Raw genomic sequence first — 25723 nt, forward strand, 5'->3', positions numbered from 1 at the left:
TATACAAATGGGCAAAAAAATGGACAGGAAGAGGGGGCCTAGTGAGTGTCTACCATCTGCCACCCACTGCTCCACGCAATTAAACTCACATCACAGGAGGAGCTTAGAACACACACCACTCGGAGGTATTGTTGGCCCCACCCATGTCACAGGTGAGGAAAGCAGGGCCTGGAGCTGCCTGGTTAGGAGAACTGCCCGGAGCCACACAGCTGCACCAGGCTGGAGCCAAAGGCCACTGCTGCTTTGTCCAACTCTAAAGCCTGTCTTCCCACAGCCACAGCCCCTCAAATCTGCCCCCGCTCATAAAGGACCATTGTCATGCAGAGTCTCAGCTCCCGCTCCCCGCACAAGAACACAGCACATGGTGAGGCCAAAAAGGAACACCCATGGAGCCATGGATAGGGGAGTCACACCACTATAGTCTCGCTGGCGACTGGGTTGGAGACACAGGAAGCAGGAGCCACAAGATCCACAACCTGCCATGTGCTTCTCTGCCAACCAACCAACCCCCCCCCCACCCCCAGCGTAGCCACGGCAGTTATATCAGAGGCTAATGGCTAACCAGTAATAGCTGATGGCCACCTAGGCACAGCAGATGGCCATCTGATTACAGCGGATGGCCATCTACTAACCGAGCCAGCACATTTCCACGTGAGGCCGAGAGCCTGGAAACTGCTTTCTGGGACTCTGTCCGCACAACCAATGACCACATACACTGAAAGTTATTAATCCAGGAAGCCACTACTATCCTAAAAGAAACTGTGAAACCTCCCTAGTTGTGTTAACCATCTCTGCTACCACTTACCTCCCGTCCCCACGTCATTTCCCTCTGGAGGCGGTGGGGGGGGAGGGGAGGCTCACTCCTGCCTCCACCCACAGTCACTTCCGCTGTGCTGGATGTCTTCAAGTGAGGACAGGGAACGGAACAAGTGAATGATGCGTATCTACATTCTTAGGACAAAACCTCAGACCAGAGGAAGGGCTTTCTAATGGTGACATTTTAGGCCTTACAGAGTTACATAGGGAAGATCGTTTTGGAACACAAAGGCCTTTAGGGGACCCTGAAACCATACCTTCAAGGCAACCTTAGGGTCAATCTCCTTGCAAGATCAGTTCTGAATTTAAGGTTCGCCAAAGGCCTTAGGCCAATATACGCCTACCCTCTCTTCCACCTTACACCCCAACACATATAAATTGGGCCAGTCAAACAAAACATTACAGTGACTTGAGTAGAAGATATTTCTATTCTCTAGATTCCCACCGAATTTGATATTTAACATTGATGACGTGTTTGATGCTTCCTAGGGAATGATCCGAGCCTTGCTCAGAAAGAATTGGATAAAAAGAGGAAGGCTGGATAAAAAGCACTTTGTCTCTTGCTCCAGTCCCGCCAGGCTCTGGAGTAAACTCATCAAACCAGCATCCATCTAAGGAACAACCGTTCCAGGCAGGCACAGATCAATGTGCATGAACTTGGATTACAAAAGCTTATTCTTGGGGCTAGACACATGACGATATGTTCTATTCCTAATCATTGTCATGTAGGTCTCATGACTTCATTCCTTAGATGCGAGGTAAAGGAATAAGGACTATAAAATTAGTTTCAAGGTCTGCAGGCTGCATTCTGTTACAGGATCTGCATTCTGCTGGCATAAAGATGAAATATGACAAAGTGGTTCCTTATTTACTTTTAAGTGTTCTTAGAAACTTAGAACAGACCATCCTCTCTGCTGGACAAAGGAAGCCCATGACCTTCTTGTAATACTGTCAGCATGCTCATCTAATGAAGGTGATATTATGTATATTCTTTACAGCTCTATATCCCATGAACTGCCTCTCTAAAGAGAGAAAGGGCAAACCTAAAGTCAATACAACAGGAATTATATGACCTAATAGTGGTACTATTGGGAGATACCTCACAGAGCTTGCATGACAGGTAAGGGCCGTGATAAGCTGTGTGTGTTTTTTTGTCTCCACAGGATGCAAAATGAGGAAATGAACTTAAGCTGTAGCCTAAGGGATTTTAGGTGAAGTAAAAAGAATTTCCTGTCTGTGTCCTTCCCCTTCGCTCCCATTCAAGGCTGCCTTTGAATGGAGACAGATGCTGAGGTGCCCCCGACCGAAGAAGGAAGCCACAGAAAATCTGCTATGACTCAAGCAATTTCATACCCCGACAAAGTCATTTCCATACTTCATACCAGTGAACTTTGTCCAGGCTCAAGAATATTTTGCCAGGTACCCAGTAGCAAAACAATATTTTGGTGATGTTTTAAATACCAGCAACTGCCAGGCTAGACAGCTCCACACCATGGCTCCCACGAGACCTCTACTGGTCCGCTGCAGAATGGGACATAAGGGCACAGTCGGCACCCAGAGTTCTTAGCTGGCCCTCGCTCCAAACTCCAGGTCTTATTCAAACAGGTCAGTTTGGCTCAAGGGTCAAAGTATGGGTCTGTGTCTACTCAAGGATGGAAACCAAGATTCCAACGGCTCTACAATGTCTGTCCTCGGAGGGTTCTCAGCTTCTGAAGAGTGGCCTCCAGGGCTGACAAACACCCTCAGAAGCCTCAGTACAGAGCTAGGTCCCCAGAGCCAGCAGGCCTGACCAACATCTTCACGGTGCATTCAGCACAGATGATGGGGTAACTAAACTTCATCTGCCCGTTCCTCATCTTCCCACTCTGGCATCTGTCTTGGCACCAGGTACAACCACCCACCCAGTGCTCACCTAAAACACTGAGGGATTCAAGAAAAAAAAATGTTTGAAGGGTTTAGACTAATGAGGTTAACCAAGGGTGTGCAACCCAAACAACTTCAAGGACCAGGAAGCTCAAGCAGATGAGTGAAGACGTGATAAGGAGTGTACACTCCATCTATAGGCAACATTTAGTTTTTCGGCATCTGTTGTTCGATATTCTAGGGGTTATTCAAAGAAGCTGGAAATCCTGATTTTTGTATGAAATATCCCAATTTTATACTAGTTAGTGATTAATTTAATTTTTAAAAACACTATGTGAGACACACACACACACACACACACACATACACACACACCAGGTGGCCAGACTCAGTCCATTGGTCTAACTTCACTTCAGGGAGAACCCTTCGGTTGCTCGTCTGGACAACTTCCCAATGTCCTATTTTAATTCTGAGACTCCTCTGGGAGTCTGGGTCTGTGAAGAAGGTCTACAGCTCAAGATGAATGCTAAAGTCTGAAGAACTGAAACTAGAGCTATCCCAGCCTCTGAAGGCTTTAGGTACAGCTCTGTTCAAAGACTCATATTCCACCTCCAGACCTCTCCCAACCCGCCAAGGGACCCAAAGGCTGCAAACTCTGCAAGGTACCTTCCAACGTTGCGAGGAAGTAGGGAACATGGCTTTGGGGAGGGAGTGTGGGATGCTACATAAGGTTCAACTACTAGCAAAACCAACAACTGCTACGTGTCCAACTCTGGTCTAACCATTCTAGACCAAGAGTCCCTATTGCTTGTTCGACATTTTTCCATGTGAGTTCCAAAGCAAACATGCACAAAATGAAACTCAGTATCGTATTGCTCTCTACCTTGGTTCAGCCATCATCACCCAGCCTTAAGTGTACAGGCATATCCACAATGGACAAAAATAAATACGTTCCTAGAAAGGGGACTCCGTCAAGGGCTATTTCTCAGAATAAAGAGACAGGGAAGTTCAGAACCAGTTAATAAAATGAATCAATGGTAAAAAGTAATCCAAAAATGACACAACTCATGGAGAAATCATGCTTAGAAGACTGTGATTCAAAATAGTAACTGAATCTTTCTGGATCCAAAGTGTCGGTTTTGCTTGTTTGTTTCTTTGTTATGTTTTACTTTTTAAAAATGGCATATAGTTACTTCATTACTGGTAAGCAAAAAGAGAAAGGATGATAGACAAATGGTAGATGTGAGAGAGAAGTAGTGAGAGCATCACCAACCCAAGGAGAAGCAAGGAAACAACTCCCTCCTCCTTGGCATGCTTTCTCTGTATCTGCTCCATCATAACTTTCAAAGTTGACTGATTTTAGCCAAATATGGTACATCACGGAAAGAGCTGGCACCCTGTCAGAATTTAAAAAAAAAAATTAGATGACTGAATAAATACTGTGTTTGATTTATGGTCCATCTACCATCTAGAAACAAAACAGCAGCTAATAAACATGCTTCAATCTTTTAATTTCTGTGGTCGCACTGAACAGAGCAGACCTACAATTCACATAATCATTGCAGACCCTGAAGCCGAAACCTGCAGCTGAGGTAAGAAAACCCACTAATAATGTCGAGAAGGTAGAAGCAGGTATTTTCTGAGACCATAACTGATGTAATAGTTGCAAGAAAAACAAATGTTACTTGTTCTTTGATTTTTCTCCTACATACTTACTGAAGAAAATGATTCAAGTAGTTAAATATCGGTTTGATTGGACTTGAAAATCAAATCTGAAAAAGAGATTTGGATCTAAAAACTCATGGTCACACTGTACTACACAACTCATAGATTTTTAGGACCCGTGCGTTATACCCTAAATAGCAAAGGGGACCTATTTGGGCAAGCAGTAAAAAGGGCCTGTATGTTTTCACTGCGGTGATACGTAACAAATCGCATGTCAGTTTTATTTCACCTGACTGAGTGTACGAAGCAGTTTTCCTGAGTTTGAAGCTTGGCGCCAGGTGGGCTCATTATGAACATCTGCACTCACAACCGATGTGAGAAAAAAGTCAGAAATCAAACTTTCAGGTGTGCTATTCATAAGGTTGCATTGGAGAAGGTCGGGCTAAGCTGCAACCACCATCCTGGGTCCTGTCCCTGCTCCACTTTCCAATTCCGAACCCTCCCCTGGACACAAAAGGGAGAGCTAAGTCTGCAGAGCACACCACCCCGGGACCACTGCCTTGCAGGCACAGGTGAGGCGAGAGCAATAGTGCCCCGCCACGTGGAGGCAAGAGTGGAGCCAAACGCAGCCTTCCTGCAGGGTGACAGACCTGAACAGAAGACGCACAGGCCTGTGGCTTCTAGTCTGCTAACACCACCAGGCAGAGGAAGGAGACCAAAGATCACCGGGCCCTTAGCACTCACCCCTCAGATCATGGAGGGGAGGGAGTAAGGGATGAGGACAGAAGCCAGAAGAGAAACGTGAGGAGAACCCGGAAGTCCCACGACTTCCCCAGCAGGCTGTTCCCTCACCCCACTGGGCGTGACCATCAACCTGAGGTCAAGCTGCAGCTGCCCTTCAGGGCCCCTGCTGCACCGGCAGGAGCCTCCCAGTACTAACCACTGCCCCACCGTGTTTCCTCCTGGAGTTATATGTTAGGATCCCCTCCCCACTCCTAGTTTCCAAAAGGCCCTGAAATGAGAAAGGCTCATTCTTTAGCCCAACTCCAAAGTCAGGTTGACCTCCAGGCTGAACAGCTACTCCTGGCCTGTCCTGTTCCAATCCCAAATTCTGCCCAGCTTATGCTGGTCAAAACAGCCCGCCAGTATTTCTGCAATGAGATGAAATGACAGCATAAAAATATCCTAGGACTACAATATCAGCCATATAAAAATGTCCCAACTTCAGTATAAGTTCCTCCCATTACAAAATTCTCAGGGAAAATGTCAAGTCTGAGAGTAAAGCCTTCTTCATCTTCCGGCTTCATTGCCATCAAAAGAAATTAAACTCCACATTCCTTTCCTCTCTTCCGTATTCTGTTTGACCCCAGCCTCAGGAGAATCACTGAAACGCCCAGAAGGGGTCAGGGTTCCCTTGGCAAGTGTGGTCTCTGCCATCTGCCACTGGCACTGGCGTAGATTCTTCAGGATTCCCTGAAGTAAAAATAATTGACCCCAAAGTCTCCCACTTGCCTAAAATTCTTTAAGTCCCAAGATGCTAACATCTCTGAGGCAGCGAACCCCAAATGTGCTGTGTAAAGGATGCATACTATGTTTGTCTACCCAGGGAAGCCTCCCACAAGTCTCCTGGTAACAGACCTCTGATCACGTGACCCCAGCTGGCCCAGGAGACGTCACTGGAATTGTTCTAACTGGACCTGGACCCTGGGCACTGTTTTGCTTTCTGACCATGAGGCTGTGAAGAAAAAAATCCTAGAATTGTTGGCGACCAGCTCTCGCTGCCTCACGGAGAAGAGACCAGAGACAGAGAGAGAGTCTGGGGAGGGGGGACAGTTAGAGCCCTGGTTCTGGGCATCTATCTCTAAGGCCAGCTCAACCCCAGCACTTCCCAATGCATGGCTCCACGCCAACAAACTCTGGGATTTAGATTAGTTCAAGTTGGGTTTCTGCCACTTGCAGTCAGACTCTGATGGATGAAGAGACTATTAATCAAGATCTTCTATGAAAGTTGAAAATAACTTTTTGAAGCTACCCCAGCAGCCAATACATTTGGTCACAAAAGGCTGCCAGTGCAGACACACCCAAAGAAATTAAGGCAAATACCAGCTGGGGACGGCTGCCATTCCTAGCAGAGCGTTCCATGCAGCCCACCCAGTCTGGCCATTGACGGGAGGAGCAGGACCAGACAACCTCGGTTAAGTAGAAAACCCCCAAAGGAACGTTAAGGGTTTTTGAAATAAACTAGTCCCTTAAACCCCCAAAATGCTGAAATTATTTCTTAAGTATACCAAAGATTGCTCTTTAATGCAACAAACCCTCATGTTTATGTAAGTCTCCCTGCTTCATCTTTGTTTGAAATTCAAGTTTTACTTTCCACTGGAAACCGCCAAATACTTCTCAGACTCTGAAATGAAGAAAACACAGATCTCAGTGTAACCACGAGTGTTTGACCAAAAATCCAATCAATAAGCCAGAAAAGGTTAGGATGTACTAAAACTGCAGTCTAGCTTGGGGGTAGGAATCAATGTGACATGTGACATTTGACTTTGAGACTATGATTCTGAGGACAGGTGGACAAATTCAGCTATTGTCCATAAGAGACCAGACAGCACAGGAATATTCCAAAATGTAGAGAGATTCTGATCTTTGGCAACATGTGGGCAAAACACTGAAATGATTAACTGAGTTTTAAATAATTTTTCAAATGGAATTATATTTGCCAAATAATTATGACCCTCCCTTATCCTCCCCATCCCGCCAAAAAAAAAACAACAACAAGGAAAGTACAGGTTGTTTTGCAACTGTGTGAAGTAAAGTTGACAGATGGTTGATTGCATTTTCCACCTGGAAGACTGAGTTGTGTAGACACAGCCTAAGTATTAAAGTAATGGCCTGGCTCCTCTTCTGACATTTCACAGTATGCATGGGGCTCAATAAAAGAGTTTTCCACAGTCGGTATGCTTCTCTAGGGATAACTGTGTAAAAAATGAAACCAAACTCTAGGTCTTTGGAGTCTTTAAACTTAAAAAACACTCCAGGGAGCTGAAAGAGCTCTGCAAACAGAACCTCTGACCCCACCAAGGGGAAGCCACACAGTGCAGTCCTCATTAGAGAGAAACACCAAGACAAGCAGATGTTCCTGTCCCTTGGGAGATCCAGGGCAGCCAGGGCTCTCCAGACTTCACCCCTGGTTCACATTCCTCAAAACCCAATCAATTTGCCGGTGTCATGGTGATTTACTGGATTCTACCCCCATGCCCAACGTGTGCTGTCCTTTTTACCTGGGAAGGTGTACGCGAGCAGAGTGAGAAGCTGGCTGCTCTGTGGGTGGCTGGAGCGTCATCAATCCCTCGCTGCCCTCAGTGCTTCCTAACGGACAGAGAGCCAGCGAGGCCACTGGGCTCAGAGCGCCCTCCTGCTCACCTCTCCCCTGGCCTCGGCTAAACCTGAGTTCCCTGCGGTTATCCCTGGCCCCGCAGGCGTTTTCCAGTATTTTGATAACAACAAAGCATCATTTTATTCAGACCAAAAGGCCAGATTAGCATGTGCACAAGCTGAAGTGCTTATAAGGACACTAGATGGTCACTGGATACAATTGTGAATTACATTTTTTTCCTCCATCAGCTCAAAGAAGCTAAATGGTGAGGCCATCCAAATCTCTAAATCTTTTTTTTTTTTTAATTAAAGTTTATTGGGGTGACAATGGTTAGTAAAGTTACATAGATATCAGGTGTACAATCCTGTATTACGTCATCTATATATCATATTGTGTATTCACCACCCAGAGTCAGTTCTCTTTCCATCACCATATATTGGATCCCAAATCTCTAAATCTTGAAGTCGGGTTTGTCTGAGTCCACTTCTATCCTGTCCAGACTGTCAGCACCACCACCCCCTCAGCCTTCCCTGGATAAGCAGTCTCCACCTCCCTGAGTTTCAGGAGGGTGTGTGTCGGGGAAAGAGGCCATCCTCACAACTGGCTTCAGTAAACTGCTCTCCCTGGTGCTGCACACAAGCTGGTCCTCCTGCTGGCACAGGGGAACTTCCCCTGGAAAGAAGCCCGATGCCGCCTGGGCAGCGCTTTCTCTCCTTTTTCCCCTTCTCCTCAGGAGTTGGCACCCACCTCCCACCTAAGGCACCCTCAACACAGTCACAATCCTGTGATTCTGGGAAACAAAGGTCTGACTTCAAATGTTCTCTCGTTACCTCAAAGGTTAATGGCTCCCTCTGGTCAAAGTTTGCCTAGAATGTTCTAGAGTCTAGGTTGTTTGCTTGTATTTGGGGAGGAATGGGTGAAGAAAGACCAAATATTTGTTAACATAGTTTACCTCACATTATTCCCCTTTGTTATCTTTCTTCTTTCCTTCCCCCAACCTCCTAACTTGGGAAAGATCGACAAAGCACAAAAACACAAAAATGGACAATAAAATGAAGTGGCAAGGAATTCTGTTTCAAAACAACAAGTGGCAAAACTAAAGTCAAATTCTCAAGCTCAAAAGATACTCTTAAAATGAATCTGCCTTCTCCTCAAGATGTTTTCTGAGATGATTAAAGTTAATTGTTTTTAGTCCCATTCAAGTCAAGTTTCCCTACTAATTTGTAACAGTTTAGCGGCTTGCATTGAGTTCAGCCACCACCATGATAGACACTATGGGTTGGGTCCGCAAGAGCCATTCCCAGCTTCCTCTTCCTCCTGTGCCTTCTTCTACAACAGAGGCTGGGATACAAATACTCATGACCCTTCAGCCTCCCTTGTAGTAAGGGGTGGTCACGTGACCAGTTCCAGCCAATGATACACATGAGGAAGTTACTGCTGCCACTTCCAGGAAAGCAGTATAAAAGGCCAGGATCCGCTGTCATGTGCTTTTGGCCTTTTATATCTCCCTTCTTTTTTCTCCCTCTGGGATGTCAGCATGATACCTAGAGATGCAGCAGCCATCTTGGAACATGAAGTGACAAGCCTGAGACTGACGACCTGGCCTGGGATGGAAGAATGGAAAAGGGAAGGATCCTGGGTCCCTGAGCACCTCTCAGCTCCCAAGTTCATTGGTGAGTGATCTAAGCAATGCCTTTACCTGTTTAACTACAATTCATCAGATATGATGTTCTCAGCAGCCCAGTCCATTGTTACCTGGTGTCATCATTTCCGGATCCATAAAATCAAGTCACTTTTTCTCTCGATTTCTAAAGGAGAGATGCTTTGTTTTAACTTTAATTTCTTTCTGTGTGTTGCTTCTAAGGGATCCACTCTGGGGCTTTAATTTTGACAATGTCAGTGCTTTATTTGTCAGTATGCCATGGACTTGAATAAGTACATCTGTCCAGAAAAGGATGCAGCCAGAAGTTAGAGCGAACTTCACCGGCAGAGCTGGCAGAATTTGATCATTAAGATTTAAGGTTTTAAAGCTGTTGGCCATTTTATTCAGGAACCAATATAAGCAAAAGCTACTGATCCAGAGAGAAAAAAAAGTCTATTTCCCCATCTAAACCACTCGCTTCCCAGAATGGTTTAGGGAAATGGAATTGGAGGGACTCCATAGATGTATTTATTTATAACAATAAGAAAACAAGGAACTCTAAAGAGAAAATGCATACAGATTGGAAGGGAATCCAGGACTCACGCCTGCAGTTGACCAGCATCAGAGGCCCTTACAAGAAGCCAGTATTTTCCATGTTTTTGTGGGATCTTTTGCACATTCTTTAAATTCAATTCGCAACTGAGAAATACTTTCTTAAAGAATTACATTGTTTGCTGGTCCAGCTTAAACTCAGCCTACTTACAAACTGTTTGACATACCCGCCAAAAAAAAACTCCCTAAAAATTCATTCCTTTTCCCAAAATGTGAAAGTCATTGTCTAACTATGTTAAACACTTGGGTATTACTGTCGCTAAAATTACCACTCATCTTACTCAGCAAGCTCCCTGAAAACTACCGTCAGAAGACAGGCCAAGCAAGTGCTGTGGCGAGGTAGTTATGAAACAGGGTAAACGAGATAGACATGACCGGAAGCCAACCACCACACGGACCCACTGACAATCCAGATTCCTAACGATAATCACTTTTTAAAGTATTTTTTAACGTTGGCAAATTTTTTTAAATATTTCAGATAATCACTTAATGGTTATGAATGGCACAGGCAAATCTATTAATGAAGATATTTTTAAAAACACAACATACCTAATGAGCAAACAGTTTAAGTTTTACAGTGGGGCTGTTTGTGATAAAGAAAAATATAGAGAGAAGCATAGGAGAAGAATGGAAATGAACATCTGTTGTATCTAAGTGCCAGCCATTTTCTTTACTTCCAAACCAGATATTTACGGTGTGTGAGATTCTGAGCTAGGCACTGGGGATCCAGTGGTGATTAAAGAGTTCTACATTATCGTAACTCTCAGCTCTTAAGTCTTCAACCCTCTGTACTGTGCTTCGGTATCGCTGCTTTTATAAATGAGGAAACTGAGTCTTAGAGAGTTCTGTGACTCGCCAAGGACATACAGCTAAGTGCCAGTGATCCAATCCAGACCTACCTGACACCACAGACCATGCTCTTTCTTCTATACTTTGTTGCCTCTCAGCTATAATTATCATGAAAAGGGATAAACGCAGGCCTGGAGAGAAATCAGAACCAATGGTATGAAACGGGAAGTCATCAGTGGAAGCTGAGTTCACGGAGATACGTAAGCTCATTGCACTGAAGGAGCTTGTGCAAATGTCAAGAAGACTCCATGTTGCCAAGTCCTCATCTCTTGGTCCTTGACTTACTCTGCTTCCAACAAGAGCTGGGTGCTTCTCCCCCTGGAAGCATCTCTTCTCCTGCTTTCCCCGGCCCCACAGGCTTCCAGGACACCATAGTCCCTGCTTTTTGTCCCACATCATTGTTCTCCTTTGCTAGAACTCAAAACCTTAGAGTACTTCAGAGCCCAGCCTCTGGCGCTGCCTCTTCTCTGCATTTACTCCCTCTGTCTTCTCTCCCTAAGTTAGCACATCTGGTCCTATGATTGCAAACATCATCCATCTGCTGATGGCTCCCAGATTCGTAACTCCAGCCCTGGCTTTCCTCTGAGCTCCGGTGTGTCTGTCTACTTGACATCTCCAGCAGGACCCAAAGAACACAGGTGTCTGAGGCATGGCTGGGGAGAAGACATGTTAAATCTGCAATATTAGTGATAAAAAGGACAACCAGCAAACAAGTTGCATCGTGGAAGATAAGAGTGGAGAGATTTTCAGGAAGAAGGGAATGTCCCTCAGTGTCAAGTCAAGTAAAGGCCGAGAAGAACTCACTTTTCTCTGCTTATACTAAGGACAGTATCCACCACTATTCAGAGCAAACAAAGCAAACATGCCAACAAAGTTTCTCTCTAAAAATACCAAATTTAATTAGTTCCTTTTCTACAGCTACCCTCAAAGGATTGATATAAGAATAAAATGTGAGAGAAAATCATAAAATACTCAACAAATGTAAGATACAGCAGGAGGAGGAAGGGCCACAGAGGGCGGATGTCACCAATTGAAACGCAATTGAAAGTGACCGGTCTGCTTCCCAGTATCAAGTCTTCCTCCTCACACAGCCAGAGTGGGCTCTGGGCCCTCGTTTTCCTCAATCTTGGGAAATATACTTTGAATTTGAATTTTAAAATCTTGAGAGTTGAAAGGAAATAGGCAATCTGATCCAACTGCTACTCTTCAAACTACCCATCAATTGTGTCTCTAAAATGGTCTTCCATGTTTTCTATAACTAGACAGTTGTACCCAAATTCCAAGTTTCCCCCACCTTCAAAGGTAAACATCTATGAATGTGTTTCTCAGGTGGGGACACAGGTTACTAAACAAGGCCCTGCCCTGAAAATATAACTGAATTAATCACAGATATATACAAAAAGCAATGGTCTTCATTCTCCTGGGGAAGCAGTATACTGGCACATGGAAAGAAGAGTAAGAGTGTCAGACATTTAATATCAGCTGAGTGTCACTAAGAATAAATATTGTCAGGGATCAGAAGGGCGTGGAAGGCAAGTCCTCCTCCAGCCAGGGTGATCAGAGAATAAAGTACAGCGTTGGTGGGTTCAAGGAGGCCTTTGCTAGAGATTTCCCCATGTGGGGGAGCTGGCACACTGCTTCCCATGGCTTGAATTCTAAGGTGACCTTTACTCAAGCCCTCACTGTGACTCTAACCCAGCCAACCCTTTACCCCTCAGAATGCTCTGAATTGCTTCCTCTAATGAAAACTCATTACAATTTCGGTGTATCAATGCACCCTGTGGAACTCATCCCAGAGACCCCAAGTCAAAAACCTCATGTTCTACAAGAGAGACACATACTCGGCTCAGATAATAGCCTGTATCCCATCTCCCAAACCTCTTCCTCCCTAGGTGTTAGAGTCAAAATGCAGCCATGACGCAGCTGTGAAATAAGACCAGCCCAGGTCTCAGAGAAGTCAATGAGCTTAGTGTTCTCTGCCCCTCCTTTCTCCTCTTTGGCTGTGGCTTGCTTGGATATCTGTAGGTACATATGTGGGTCTGAGTGTTAATAACCATGAGAAGATGCTTCAATTCTTCCAGTCTATCAGAAAATAATAAAAGGAAAGTTTTGGGCAGGGGTCGGGGGGCGGAATTGTTGTATAAAAACAAAGCAGGGCCAGGGCATGTGTTACATAGCAAAAGAGACCTTGGCCACTTTCCACAACATAAAGAATGTCAAAGAGAGTTAGACATTCTCTGGGAGAACGAGGCTGCCTCATCTTATCACCGACAAGTCCCCACTAGTGAATAAAATCTATGTAAAAGAAAGACAGTGGCACATCCCAAATTTTACTGAATAGGAAAAAAAATGTAGATTAAGTCAACATCACAGTGGACCCTCCAGGCTAAGTCCTCAGACAAATTCTGTGGTTTCTCTTGCTGATCTTCTAATTCTATGTGCATCAGTGTAAAAATATTCAGAACTGAATACTATATCTGGCAAGTAGAAGTTAATCAGAAAGTACGAGATGATCCTATATTGCTATACTTACCACATTCGATGCCATTGTTTATTGTCCAGACCCTCACCTAGTCACTTGCCAACAGAAGCTCTGAGTTAATTACTTAATGACTTTATGAATGAAGGATCCAGCCAGGCTTGAGCTACGAATCAGGCCCACTGAATGTGCGTAGGACTTTGGAACTCTGGGTTGACAGTTCCACACACATAATACCACATAGTGACTCGTCATCCCACATCTCAACTGCGGCCCCAACGTTGGAAGCTGTGCAAATTCTTCCACCTACTCAAAAGCAATCATGTTGGTATGCGTACCATGTGTGGTGGGTTGAATTGTGTCCCCCTCCCCAAAAGACATGTTGCCCAGGACCTGTGAATGTGATTTGAAAATAGGGTGTTGAAGGTGTAATCCAGTTAAGATGATGTCATGCTTGTTTACGGTTGGCCTGAATCCAGTATGACCGATATCCTTATAAGAAGATACACAGGGAGAAATCCAAATGACAATGGAGACAGATTGGCGTGACGTGTCTACAAGCCAAGGAAGACCAATTGCCAGAAACTACCAGAAGCTAAGAAGAGACAAGGAAGGATTCTTCTCTGGAATCTTCAGAGACAGCATGGCCCTGTCACCGAGGTTTCAGATTTCCGGCCTCTGGAACTGAGAATATTTCTGTTGTTTAAAGCCACCCAGTCTGTGGTCCTTTGTTATGACAGCCCTAGGACACTAGTACATCACGTAAATATAATTCTTCAGTCCAGCTGCAGATTGGACTTCTAACACGAGCCAACGCTCTTCAAAACCCATGTGCTGATTCCAGAGGGCTAGAATGAGAGGGATGCAGGGGACTATCCCACACACACCACCCCCACATATCCTGTTATGTAAGGTCAACATACATGTTTAATGTATATCACATGTAATTGATGCCAAAGAAAGCACATCCAATCATCCATCAAATCTTTACTAAGTATCTACTATTTACAGGCAGCTTTCTAGGCCATGAGGCGACTTCAGTGAACAAATCCCACAAAACGTCCCATCTTCGTGGCGCTTACATTCCAGCAGAGGGAGACAGGCAATTATCAAATATAAAAGTGAAATATATGAACTATCAGGTGGTGATAAAGGTTGTGAAGAAAAATAAAACCGGGATAAGAAGTGCTGAGGGTTAGGGACATGTTAAATGGTGGGGAAGGGTTAGGTACGGCCTCATGAGAAGACGATGTTGCATAAAGAGCCTGAAGACTGTGAGAGATCAACCCATAGATGCTTAAGGAACTTTGTTCAGGCAAAGGGAACAGTGAGTGCAAAGGCACTGGGGCTGGAAAGTGCCTAGCACATTAGAGAACCAGACAGGCGGCCAAGGGGCTGGAGCTGAGAGTGAGGGAGGGCTGGAACATTCTGTATCTTGACACTGATGGTCACACAGTCTATATACAGGACAGAATTACACACATGCAATGGATTGCACCAACATTGGCTGCCTGCCTGGGATACTGCATTATCGCCATGCAAAAGGTCACCTTTGGGAGAAATCGGATGGAAGGCACATGGTATCTTTACATTATTTTTTACAATTGCATGTGAATCTTCAACTACCTCAAAATAAAAACTTTTAGGGGCGGCCGGATGACTCAGCTGGTTAGAGCGAGCTCTGAACAACAGGATTGACGGTTCGATTCCCACATGGACCAGTGAGCTGCTCCCTCCACAACTAGATTGAAGACAACGAGTTGCCACTGAGCTGTAGCTGAGCTTCCAGACAGGTGGCCGGATGGCTCAGTTGGTTAGAGCGCGAGCTCTCAACAACAAGGTTGCCGGTTCAATTTCCGCATGGGATGGTGAGCTGCACCCCTGCAACTAAAGATTGAAAACGGCAACTGAACTTGGAGCTGAGCTGCGCCCTCCACAACTAGACTGAAGGACAATGACTTGGAGCTGATGGGCCCTGGAAAAACATACTGTTCTCCAATATTCCCCAATTTAAAAAAAAAAAAACTTTGAAAACCATTTTTAAAATAGTCTTTTGTGCCTATGGTGAAGTTCAAGGTCCTGACACTTACGACGGGGGAAAATGAATACACTTGCGGGGAAGCCTGATAAATAATCACTTCGAGCATCTTTGAATCTGAACCACAGTAAACACACCCAACCAACTGGCTTCTGTGGGAAAGGCACACCTCAGCTTTCCACTTCCTGCGTGGAAGCACCAGTGTGATGACTACACTACATGGCCGTGCCATCACTGGTCTGGGGAGGTTGGATTTCATTGTATAAAACATATGAGGATGAGGCAGCACCACCCATGAGACCATGCCACCAGGGAGCTTTCCCTCCATCGCCCAAAGGACCCGCCTGCCGTCCACAGCAGCCCCTGGCCTGGTCCATCTGTGAGAGTGCAGCTCACAGTGACCCGCCTGCCCAGCTGCCTGCACCTGGCCCGGCAGAGGTCACTTCTCCCAAGGTCCTAGGAGGCCACAGCTGACCACTCAGGGTCTCTGGCCTCTTTCACCCTGCCCAGCCCTGGGGGTTCTGACAGCAGGTGAGTGTCAGTGGGATTTCATCTCCAGATGAACGTGGTGTCATCTCAGATTAGGAGCGATGGATACACACCTTGATCAGGGTCTTTACTACAATACTAACTAGCTGCAGCCATAGCTCTGGTGCTTCGGGGACCCACTGCCCACCTTCTCCCAAGAACAGCCCCGGCTCATCCACAATCTGGGTCTGCTGGCTCTAACCAGCTTTCTGGCCACGACGAAACAGCTTCTGACCCTGAAAGGAGTCAGGTGAACTTCAGAGTGGAGCGTCACTATGTAGTCTGTAGAAGCCTACATGAATCATGTCCCTTGCTTTCCTCTTTAATGCAGGTGACTTACCACCACTGCCCCCTCCCCACTGCGAACTCCTAAAATTACTCACACAGGGTCTTTTCCTTAGAAACCACACCCTTGACCCCAAAACCTTCTCCACTACTCAGTACTCCTACCTCAGCTATGAAGTCTGCCAATCTGCCCACATGTGAGTGAGACTCACGGTACTCTGGAACCCACTCCAAAACAGGATTGTTCTAGAACACATAAGCCATTTCAGATAGGACCGAAGGGAAAGACAGTAGGTAGGACCTGCCAGCTTGGTCTATATTGTAATGAAGAAACCCCCATGGCCCGAAATAAATAAGCAGATATAGGAGAACCCTCAAGTGTAATGAGCAGAAGCATCAACTGCCCCCTCTGGTCTGACCCCAGCGCTGTCCTCCACTCAGCTGCCCACGATGCAACCTCCACTGACCCAGCGATGTGATGCACTGCAGACACTCCACCAATGGCCAGGCTCACTTTGGATTACGGTCAAACTCCAGGACTCCCTGAGCTGGCTGCTGCTGACTCCTCTAACCCCGAATGCCACCGTTCCCCCAGGGGGCCACTCTGCAGGAGCCACCCAGACACTCATGCTTCCTCAAATGTGTCATGCAACATCTTGCCTCTGTGCCTTCACACGTGCAGCATGGTCTGTTCTCCCCCTGAAATGCCCTTCCTTGTCTCCCTTCTTTAAGTAAGGCCTGCTGTCCAACCCCAGGTGAAATATGGTTGTCCTGGACCTTCCGGTCTGATTCTCCCCAGGACTGTCCTAACACGCACCACACGCTGGTATCCTCTCCCCCACCCTCCGCCCCTGCCTGTGTACACGCTCACAGAGAGACTGGTCTTTGCTCCCCTGCATCTGTCAAGTATTAACACTTGCTAACTAACCGAACAAAAGAATGCACCGCTTTCAAACAGAGACTCACACAAAGTTAGAGCTGGAGGGGCCCTTAGCTGCACCTATAGCCCAATCTCCCCCTTTTGCAGATGAGAACTCTGTAGCCTGAAGGGTCACACAGTGCAAACTAGCAGCTGGGTCAGGACGAGAAAAGAGAATGAAGAGATGGGACACTATAAAATAATCCCAAAAAACAAATCCCAGCATTTAAATGACACGTTTCTTCTGAGAAATTCAAAGCACTTTAGCACTATTAATATTATAGTCTCGGGACGGCCGGGTGGCTCAGGTGGTTGGAGCGCCATGCTTCTAACCCCAAGGTCGCTGGTTTGATTCCCTCATGCGCCAGTGAGCTGCGCCCTCTACAGCTAAGATTGTGAACAATGGTTCTCCCTGGAGCTGGGCTGCCATGAGCAGCCAGAGGTTGACATGGGCTACCGTGTGCTGCCAAGAGTGGCCGCTGGCCAGCGTGAGTACCCATCAGCCATCATGAGCAGCCAGCAGCCAGTGAGAGCTGCCATGAGCTGCTGTGAGTGGCCAACCGACAACCAACCGGCGACGGGCTGCCTCAGCCAGGGGGAGCACAAGGCTCATAATACCAGCATGGGCCAGGGAGCTGTGTCCTACACGACTAGACTGAGAAACAACGCCTTGAACTGGAGTTGGGGGGGGTGAGGCGGAAGAGGGGGAAAAATATTACAGTCTTTCCACTTCTATGAGAGGTAGGGGTCTGTCAACCCCATAGATTAGCAAATAATGTTTCTTAAATTCTGGCAGCATTCTGGTTAAAATACAAGGCTGACAGGTTCAGAATTGTGAATTCCATCATGAGGATCAAAGAAGCATCAAAGATGCACAGAGAACCAGTGTATTAAATGCTGTATTAAATGTTGAAGGGTTTCTGTAACAAACTAAGCCCACGGCACTGGCCTCAAAGGCAAGATTTCCCATGACCCACGAAGTAAAGGGCACTTCCCCCAATGATTTTGCTTATTATAACCAAACGCCAATATATTCTGTATCAGGGCGTAGGGTCGACTGCAACTTCATCTTAAATTAAGCCCTGCTCGAATTCAACACGCTTCGGGGTGTGATAGAATCATTCTCAACAGCCAACAGCAATGTAACAAGAGTGCAGACTTAGAACGGGGTCCTGAGCAAATCAGAGTTAGCAGTGCCAGCTCCCACCCCAGCCTACAGCAGAAAACAAGGGAACTCAAAGAAACGCCCAAACCAACAGGAGCCAAGCAAGTCTGCTGAAAGAGCGTGGGATTTGGATACAGAAGACTGGGGTCCAAATCCTGGGACTACCGCATACTAGATTACTGACTGTGGGAAAACCAGGTAAGCCCTCTGAACCCAGTTCCCTTGTGGTAAAGTGAGAACATTACCAACTTCACACGGTTGCTGTGAAAATTAAATGAAATAATATACGGGGAAATGGTCAACTCCGTGGCACTTTTAACTGCCAGTTATTATTAAAAAGAAATTAAAATGCACACCTAAGAACTTCTCCTAAAGATAACAAAGGTTAGGTAAATTGTATAATACTTTACAGATTATGATGATGTTACAATGTAATAATTTCCTCCACATATAGTAGCAGACCACACCTAGTAGGAAAATGTAAATAATCAACATTAACATCTCTCCAGGTGTTTTGCTACACTTAGAGACCTGCCTTACAATTTGCAATACTCCCCCTGCATACTGAAAGAATCCATTGAGGGTGGAGAGGAGATACTGAGAAAGACCCGTTGATCGAAACTGGCATTTGATGCTCAGGAGACAGTTACCACCTGTCAGGTGTCGCTTGTCCTCCGCTCTGCTCTTCCGGCTGCTGCAGTTTTGGAGGAACCCGCTAAATACAGGGCGGCTCACCACAGCTTTAGGTTTAGGCTTCAAATTCTTTCTCTCATCTATGGTCAGCTGGAATTACTAACGTGCAGTCATTTCTACACTAAATGAGTGATTTGTGCTGCCCAACTTAATAGCTGAAGGAAGCTCTAGTGAGTCGCAACATTGAAAAAAGGCAAACACTAACGGAATACCAAAGCAGATAACTGAACGTTTGTCCTGATTCTCTTAATCTCTATAAAGCCTCAGCTCGTGGGGCGGAAACCTAAAGGGCCCTCGGGCAGTGGAAACGCCTCCGGAAGGCCAGGAGCGCCCTCTATAGGACGCGGGGCGCAAGCGCTGCCGCCCTCCGGGCCAGGAACTGGAAGAAAAATGTGTCTTCCACATGACATCATCTAATATTCAGTTGTACAAAAATTCCATAGTCAAAATTTCTCAATTTTAACCATCTGGTCCATACTGGAGAACATTCCTTAATTAAATAGCAATAACACAATTCCCAAAATTGAATTAAATCCATATTCTTTGTAACAAAGACAAGGAGAACTTCTAAAAGGAAAAGAGGATGTATAACCAACACCTACCTGATTCCAAATGCCCTAATACGTGTCTACTAAAATTGGTAAAAGAAACAATGAAACAATGTGCATCCCTGCCCCCAGCTACCCAGCTCTTCCCAAAGGCACCCAAGATTTCAGTTGCGGATATATTCTAACATAAATATTCTATGGATTAACAAGTAAACACATAGACATATATATTCCTTTCTCCTTTATTTTTATACCTTAAGTACTTACCTCTATATTTTCTAACTGAAATAAAAGATCCTGATAAGAGGTTTAACTATAACTCAAGAAATACCTAAGTTTCAGAGGAAACGATGCAAAGAAGTCCTCTCCTCAACCAGCGAAGTGCGATGGGGCCCTTCCTGAAATGTTTGCTTCTAGTCTCCCCACAACCCCACCTCACCCCTTGTAATAGCAAAATAATGGCCCCCAAAGATGTGCACGTCCTAATCTCTGTAACCTATGGATATGTGACCTCACACAGCAAGAGGGACTGTGCAGACGTGATTCAATTGAGGGTCTGGAGATGGGGAGATGATCCTGGATTATCCTGTGGGTCCAATGTAATCGCAGGGGTCCTTGTAGGTGAAAGAGCAGACAGGAGGGCAACATGTGGGCAGAAGTGGAGTGACGTGACCATTGAAAGCGGCAATGAGTAGAGGAATGTGGGCGCCTCCAGAGCCTGCAGAAGGAACACAGCCCTTGATTTTAGCCCACTGAGACCCATTTTGAACTTCTGACCTCCAGGACTATGAAATAATAAATTGGTTTTGTTTTAAGCCACTAAATTTGTAGCAATTTGTTACAACAGCAATAGGAAACTAATGCACCCCTCCACACCTCACCCCTCCCCCTGCCTGTTTTCAGGGAAAGGGCCTTTATGACTTACATAGGGATATGAATGGTCTTGGTGAGATGTATTGATAATGCTCTGAAACTGTCTGGTGATAATTTTCCAGGGACATGAACTGTCACTCAGCAATTCTATCACAACAGCTAATTCCATAGTTATTAACTGTATGTTCAGCTGATGAATAAAACAGTTCTTTCATCTGGGTGGACTCCAAAGCACAAGGTAAAAGGAAAGGGTATATTCACCCCTTCCTGTCAAAGAGAACAGAAGTAGGAGGGAAAAACCTACAAAGCTGGAGGTAGTTTGGGTCACAGGAAAGCCCTTGAGGGCTTCTAGAGATGGAAGGAATTCATCCATTCAATTGGTCTAGTTGAGACTGTCTGGCCCAAGGCCATACAGGGTGAATGACAGCACTGAGATTCCAACCCAGGCTTCTTCAAGTTGAAACTACTTCCCTTGTATAAGCCAGTGGCTATCGAACTTTCTGTTCTCCAGATGCCTTTCTACTCTTAAATTAATGAGGATCTCACAGAGGTTGTTAACGTGGGTTTTATCAATCAATAACTACTGACCAGAAATTAAAATTAGGAAGAGGTTAAACTATGTATTAATTAATTCATTTAAAAATAGCAATAATAAACCATTACATGTTGACATAAAAAACCTGTATTTTATGAAAAATAACTGTTTTCTAAGACAAAAAAAGAAATAGAAGAATGGCCTTGTTTTGCATTTTGGAAAATCTCTTTACTAGAAGACAGCAGGATCTCCCATCAGCTTATGGCTTCAGTCTACTGCAGTATGTTGTTTTGGTTGAAGTACCTGAATAAAATTCAGCCTCACACAGATAGTTGGAAAAGTATTTTAACAGCCTTATGGATAATTTTGGAAAATCTCTGCTACTACACCAAAACTCATCAAGTAGCAGTTTTTTAAAGGTTAGTTGCAATGTAGAATCTGGAACCATATAAGGAACTTTTTACATATTGTTACATTAAAAAGTCCACTGGGCTCCCTTGCACATTGGATGGATCTTTGAGCCAGACAAGATTTTGTAACACTGCACTTGGATTTCTTGGTTCACATGGTTATGCAGATCTAAGTGGTGACATGTTTTATAACACAATATTTAAAAATCACATTCATTTATATCACCATTGATCTTGTTAGAAAAGTTTTTAAGTATTGGAAAGCTTTCAAACTCACAATATTGGAGGTAACATGGCAAATTTTAAATTTTCACTTAAAAGCTCAAATTTTATCACTGGCAACACATACTAGCAGTTACGTCACTAGAAATGACAGGCCCCCTTTGTTCATTTTTGAGAAGTTGTCTGCCAAATATCCACGTTAGAATAACTGCTTTGTCTGTAGTCATTCTTTCCGGTAAATATGGTGTTCTTGGGAAAAAGCAACTAGTTCAGCTCAGAACTCAAACTGTCACACAAGTGCTTTTCCTCAGGATTACCACTGAACTTGAGGGGTAAGCAGAAATGCTTTGTGTGTCTTTCCCATTTCTTCACACAGAATATTAAAAAGACATGATTTCAATGGCAGAGATTTGGTAAAATTAGTAATTTTTACTGTCACACCAAGGACATTCTTAATTGAAACCGGCACATCTTTTCTTAACTTCAAAGGCTGAAAAATGCAATGACTACCAGTTCATTGTGGTGCCAATGACTTGATTCATGCTAAAGCACCAGAAGTTTTACCCACAAAGCTTTCGCACCTTTGCTGCAAATGTCAACACGGTGAAAAAGGTAGATGATATCTTAGTATTACTTTGAAAGTAGTTTGACCTTGCAGATTCCCTGAAAAGGTCTTTAAGCTTTACAGAAAAAAATTAAATCACCCATAGCTACCCTAAGTTAGTGGCTATAAATGTATATGAGTATGTGTGTCCCCATATCTTTTCAGAAAAATGTCTCCTATCAGACTGGCAAGTGCCATCATAATTTTAATGGTTGCATAGTAGTTTATTGTAGGGATGAATGGGGGGGGGGAATCACTCACTTATTTTGTTTTATGTTTTAACTGACCATGAAGTGGAAGGGTTTATTTGGATCTTCAGCACACCCTGTAAATCACCTCTATTTTCAGGAAAGTCCCTCTGAGCTGCAGTGGGCTTCCACTATTAATGTGGCTCCAAATGATTTCATTACAGGGATTCTGGCCCCAAAGGTTTGGGTAGACAGGGCAGGGCCTGATTCAAGCAGCTTGCTGGGTGCGTGCATTAATTCAGCCAGAGACGCAGCAGTGTCCTTGGCCTTGCTGTGAGACCCAGAACACAAGTCTGGAATGGTGATGGCAGCTACCGTATGTACCGCAAGACAGATAGGAAGCCCGTGGGGAAGCAGATGAAATAAATTATGTGCCCCATGATTTCTTTCCCAGCATGGGGAGCTATCCACAGGTGACATCTATTTCTTCCTTCTATTATTTCATCTAAATGCAGTAGACATTTGTTTCAAAATTGCTTGTCCCCTTTGTCCATTTCTAGTCTGGTCATCATTTTACTGCAGATCCCACATCAACACACTAGAAAGAAGTGCCAGCAAAAGTTTCAGCTCCAACATTCCACAGCTCAGTGATGTGCAGAGCAGAAGGCCAGAGGAGAAACAGAAGTCTTCCAGGAGATACCACAAACAACCCTGCCTGCAAACGCGCTCACAGGAGCCTGCAGGCAGGTGGCAGTGGAATCTAACAGGAATAAAGCTGCAATCATCATGAAGTCAATTTAGCATTGGTCCCATTTCAGTCCGTTTTGTTTTTTTTAAAAACAAAAACTCTTTCAACATTCAGAAGATTTTAGTTTAGAAAAAAAAAAAAGGCACGGGCTGTAAGTGGGGAAGTTGAAAGGTTTTAAAATAGTTTTATTCTTGTTGATGACTGTACAAAATATTCAGTGACTATTTTCCTAGAGATCACTAACAGAGCGGAAAAAAACGTACAACTGGCACTGCCTTTTATGAAAAAGTGGCATTTGGCATCCCAGCCCTTGGTGCGAACCTGAAGCAAGCATTACACGTGATGTACCCACCAAAAAGAATCACAAGGCAATGGGACCCCTAACTTTCCCCCTTTTTCTTGTAGTTAAGAGGGCAACAGAGACACTGAGTAGCATCAGAAAGCAAGTAGCTCTCATTGGAATTGCATCTGAATTTTTATAACCCGGCAGAGAGTGAACATCAACAAAAATGTCGACTTGGACTCCTGCAAACCGATGACATAAATAAAAGCCACACAGTTTCAAGTGTGAAAATGCCTGCACAGGAAGTGGGAACAAGGGCCACCAAAGGCTTAAGGATAAAAAAAATCCACCACAAACTTGTCTCTCTCTGCGGGAGCCTTACAAGAAATCTGACAAAAGCACGCTGGCATTTTTCTGAAAAGCGTTGCTTCCATTTCAGCCCCAAAGAAAACATCCACCCATCTCCAGCCTCAGCCTTTGGGGGAAGGGTGAGCTTCTCCCGAACCGACTTTCCCACTTCCCTCTCTCTCCTCCCAAGACAAACGTCTTCTCCCAGCTCCAAAGTTCCCACCAGGATGCGCGGTCTCCATAAGAGCGCGGCTTCTCCTTGGGCGCCAAGGTCCCAGCCTCCCCGCGGCAGCTCACAGCCTTTCCCCGCACACTTCTAAAGCAGTCCTGCCTCGCAGCCTCCGACAGGCATCTCTGCCGTAGGGCAGGTGAGCTGGAGGAAAGAAGGCTGTCCTCGGGGAAATTCTGGGCAAAGGAAAGAACCACCCCACCCCCACCTCAACGCCAAGAGGTCGTTTTGCTTTTCCTCACCCCACACCCACCCACCCACCCTCCGCCTGAATGGACCCGGCAAGTTAGACTGCTCTAGTCTCCCGACTCCCGAGCGTTCGATGTCAAAGTTGAAACTAAGGGCACTGCGTCCCCTGGAGCAGACGATGTCCCCGTTCCCTCCTCCCGCGCACGGGGCTCCAAGTGCCCAGATCCCGCGTCCCCAGCTGCCCCTCTGCGCCCTATCCACGAGCGATGAGGACGCCCAGGTTAGTGACACGACACGCAGCCAGCACAAAGCGGGGCGGCGGTCCCCGGAGCGACAGACGGGGTGGGTGGTGCATGAAGGTGGACAGAGAACAGGTGAGGAGGCACGGAGAGCCCGGCAGCCCACCCCGAGCTGCGCGTACCTGGAGCCCCGGCTGAGTAGACGACCGGCAGCAGCGCGGCCAGGAGCAGCAGCGTCGCCCAGGGCAGAGAGCGCCGCGCGCGTGGGGGCGCCCCGGCCTCGGGCGCCATCGCCAGCTGGGGTGCTCGCAGGGCTGGGCTGGGCGGCTGACGGTTGGGTACCGGGCCGGAGTCGGGGAGCGCAGAGGCGCCGCCGTCGGGTCCCCGCCGTCCGTGTAGGTTTCTGCGCTCTGCGCTGTGCCCGCCGTACCCGGGCCCCGCGCGGATAGCTCCCATACCGCGCACCCGCTGCCGCGCTCCACACTGAGGCTGCCCGCCACCCGCCGCGCCTTTTAGCCGCGCGTGGGCGCCCCCTACCGGCGGCGGGGCGGTGGGGGAGGCGGGGGCAGTGGGGACCGCAGCCGGGACTTAGGGTGGCCGAGCACCCCGGAACCCCGTTTGGCGTTTCTGAAAATTCGGTGATTCGCGTGCTGGATGAAGTGGCCAGGAAAGTTCCTTCCATTGTCGAACCTCTCTCGTTTTCTGGTTCGGAAATGGCCCATCGCGTCCGGTCTCTGCCAAGCCCATGAATGCCATATGTCCCCGTAAATGAAAACCTCTGGTTTCAACGTTGGGGACCGAGGCCAGCCCCCTTCAGCTCCATCTGCACTTTGCGGTCGTTCCTGCGATGCACTCCGGCCCAGCACCCAGGAGAGGGGGGTTGTCCTTAGACTCTGCTACTCCAGCTGTCACGTCTGTGGAGCACATGAACTAGATTCGACCGAAGCCGTCTAAACGAGGAGCCCAGACCCAAGACTTGGCTGGCCCTGCTTCCCTCAATTTCTACGTTAACACTGCCTACGGTCTCCCTATCCCGGACTCCCACCTGTTTGTGGTCAGCTCCGGGCCTTGGCAGCCTCCGGCCCCTCCAAGTGGCCTGGGAGCGCCCCTAGAGGCGACCAGGAAGCCTGCGCCAGGCGGGCCCGCGTTCTGGGCCCTACATGCTGCTATCTGCCCAGCAGTTTCTTCGCAGATCTGATCTGAGCTGAAGCCGACAATCTCACCTTGTGTCAGCTCTCCATTGTGACAACCCAAAACTTGAGCAGATTTGTGTCATTCGGCAGAGAGGAAAAGATTGTTAAATGAATTGTAGACTGATGAAACTGAAATACAGCAACTCTAGAGTTTTGATGACTAGATCAGATCAGCCATGGGCTG

The 25723-nt window shown here is 46.2% G+C and overlaps 1 protein-coding gene across 5 annotated transcripts in view; it reads right to left on the minus strand.

The window, feature by feature from the left end:
- FNDC1 (fibronectin type III domain containing 1) overlaps positions 1-24861 on the minus strand; it is a 92049-nt gene extending 67188 nt beyond the window's left edge. For 2 of the 5 annotated variants that reach the window (XM_088795300.1, XM_019749556.3), the window contains exon 1: positions 24529-24861. In XM_088795300.1, the coding sequence (XP_088651426.1) occupies positions 24529-24802 (274 nt within the window). In that variant the 5' untranslated portion in view covers positions 24803-24861. The remainder of the gene's footprint in view (positions 1-24528) is intronic. The other 3 variants (XM_088795308.1, XM_088795307.1, XM_074333768.2) reach the window with 2 other exon arrangements.
- Positions 24862-25723: the final 862 nt, after the last annotated feature.

The sequence above is a fragment of the Rhinolophus sinicus genome, chromosome 2 (assembly GCF_057876585.1).
Source record: "Rhinolophus sinicus isolate RSI-liver-muscle chromosome 2, RSI-T2T, whole genome shotgun sequence".
In the NCBI taxonomy this organism is placed as follows: Eukaryota; Metazoa; Chordata; class Mammalia; order Chiroptera; family Rhinolophidae; genus Rhinolophus; species Rhinolophus sinicus.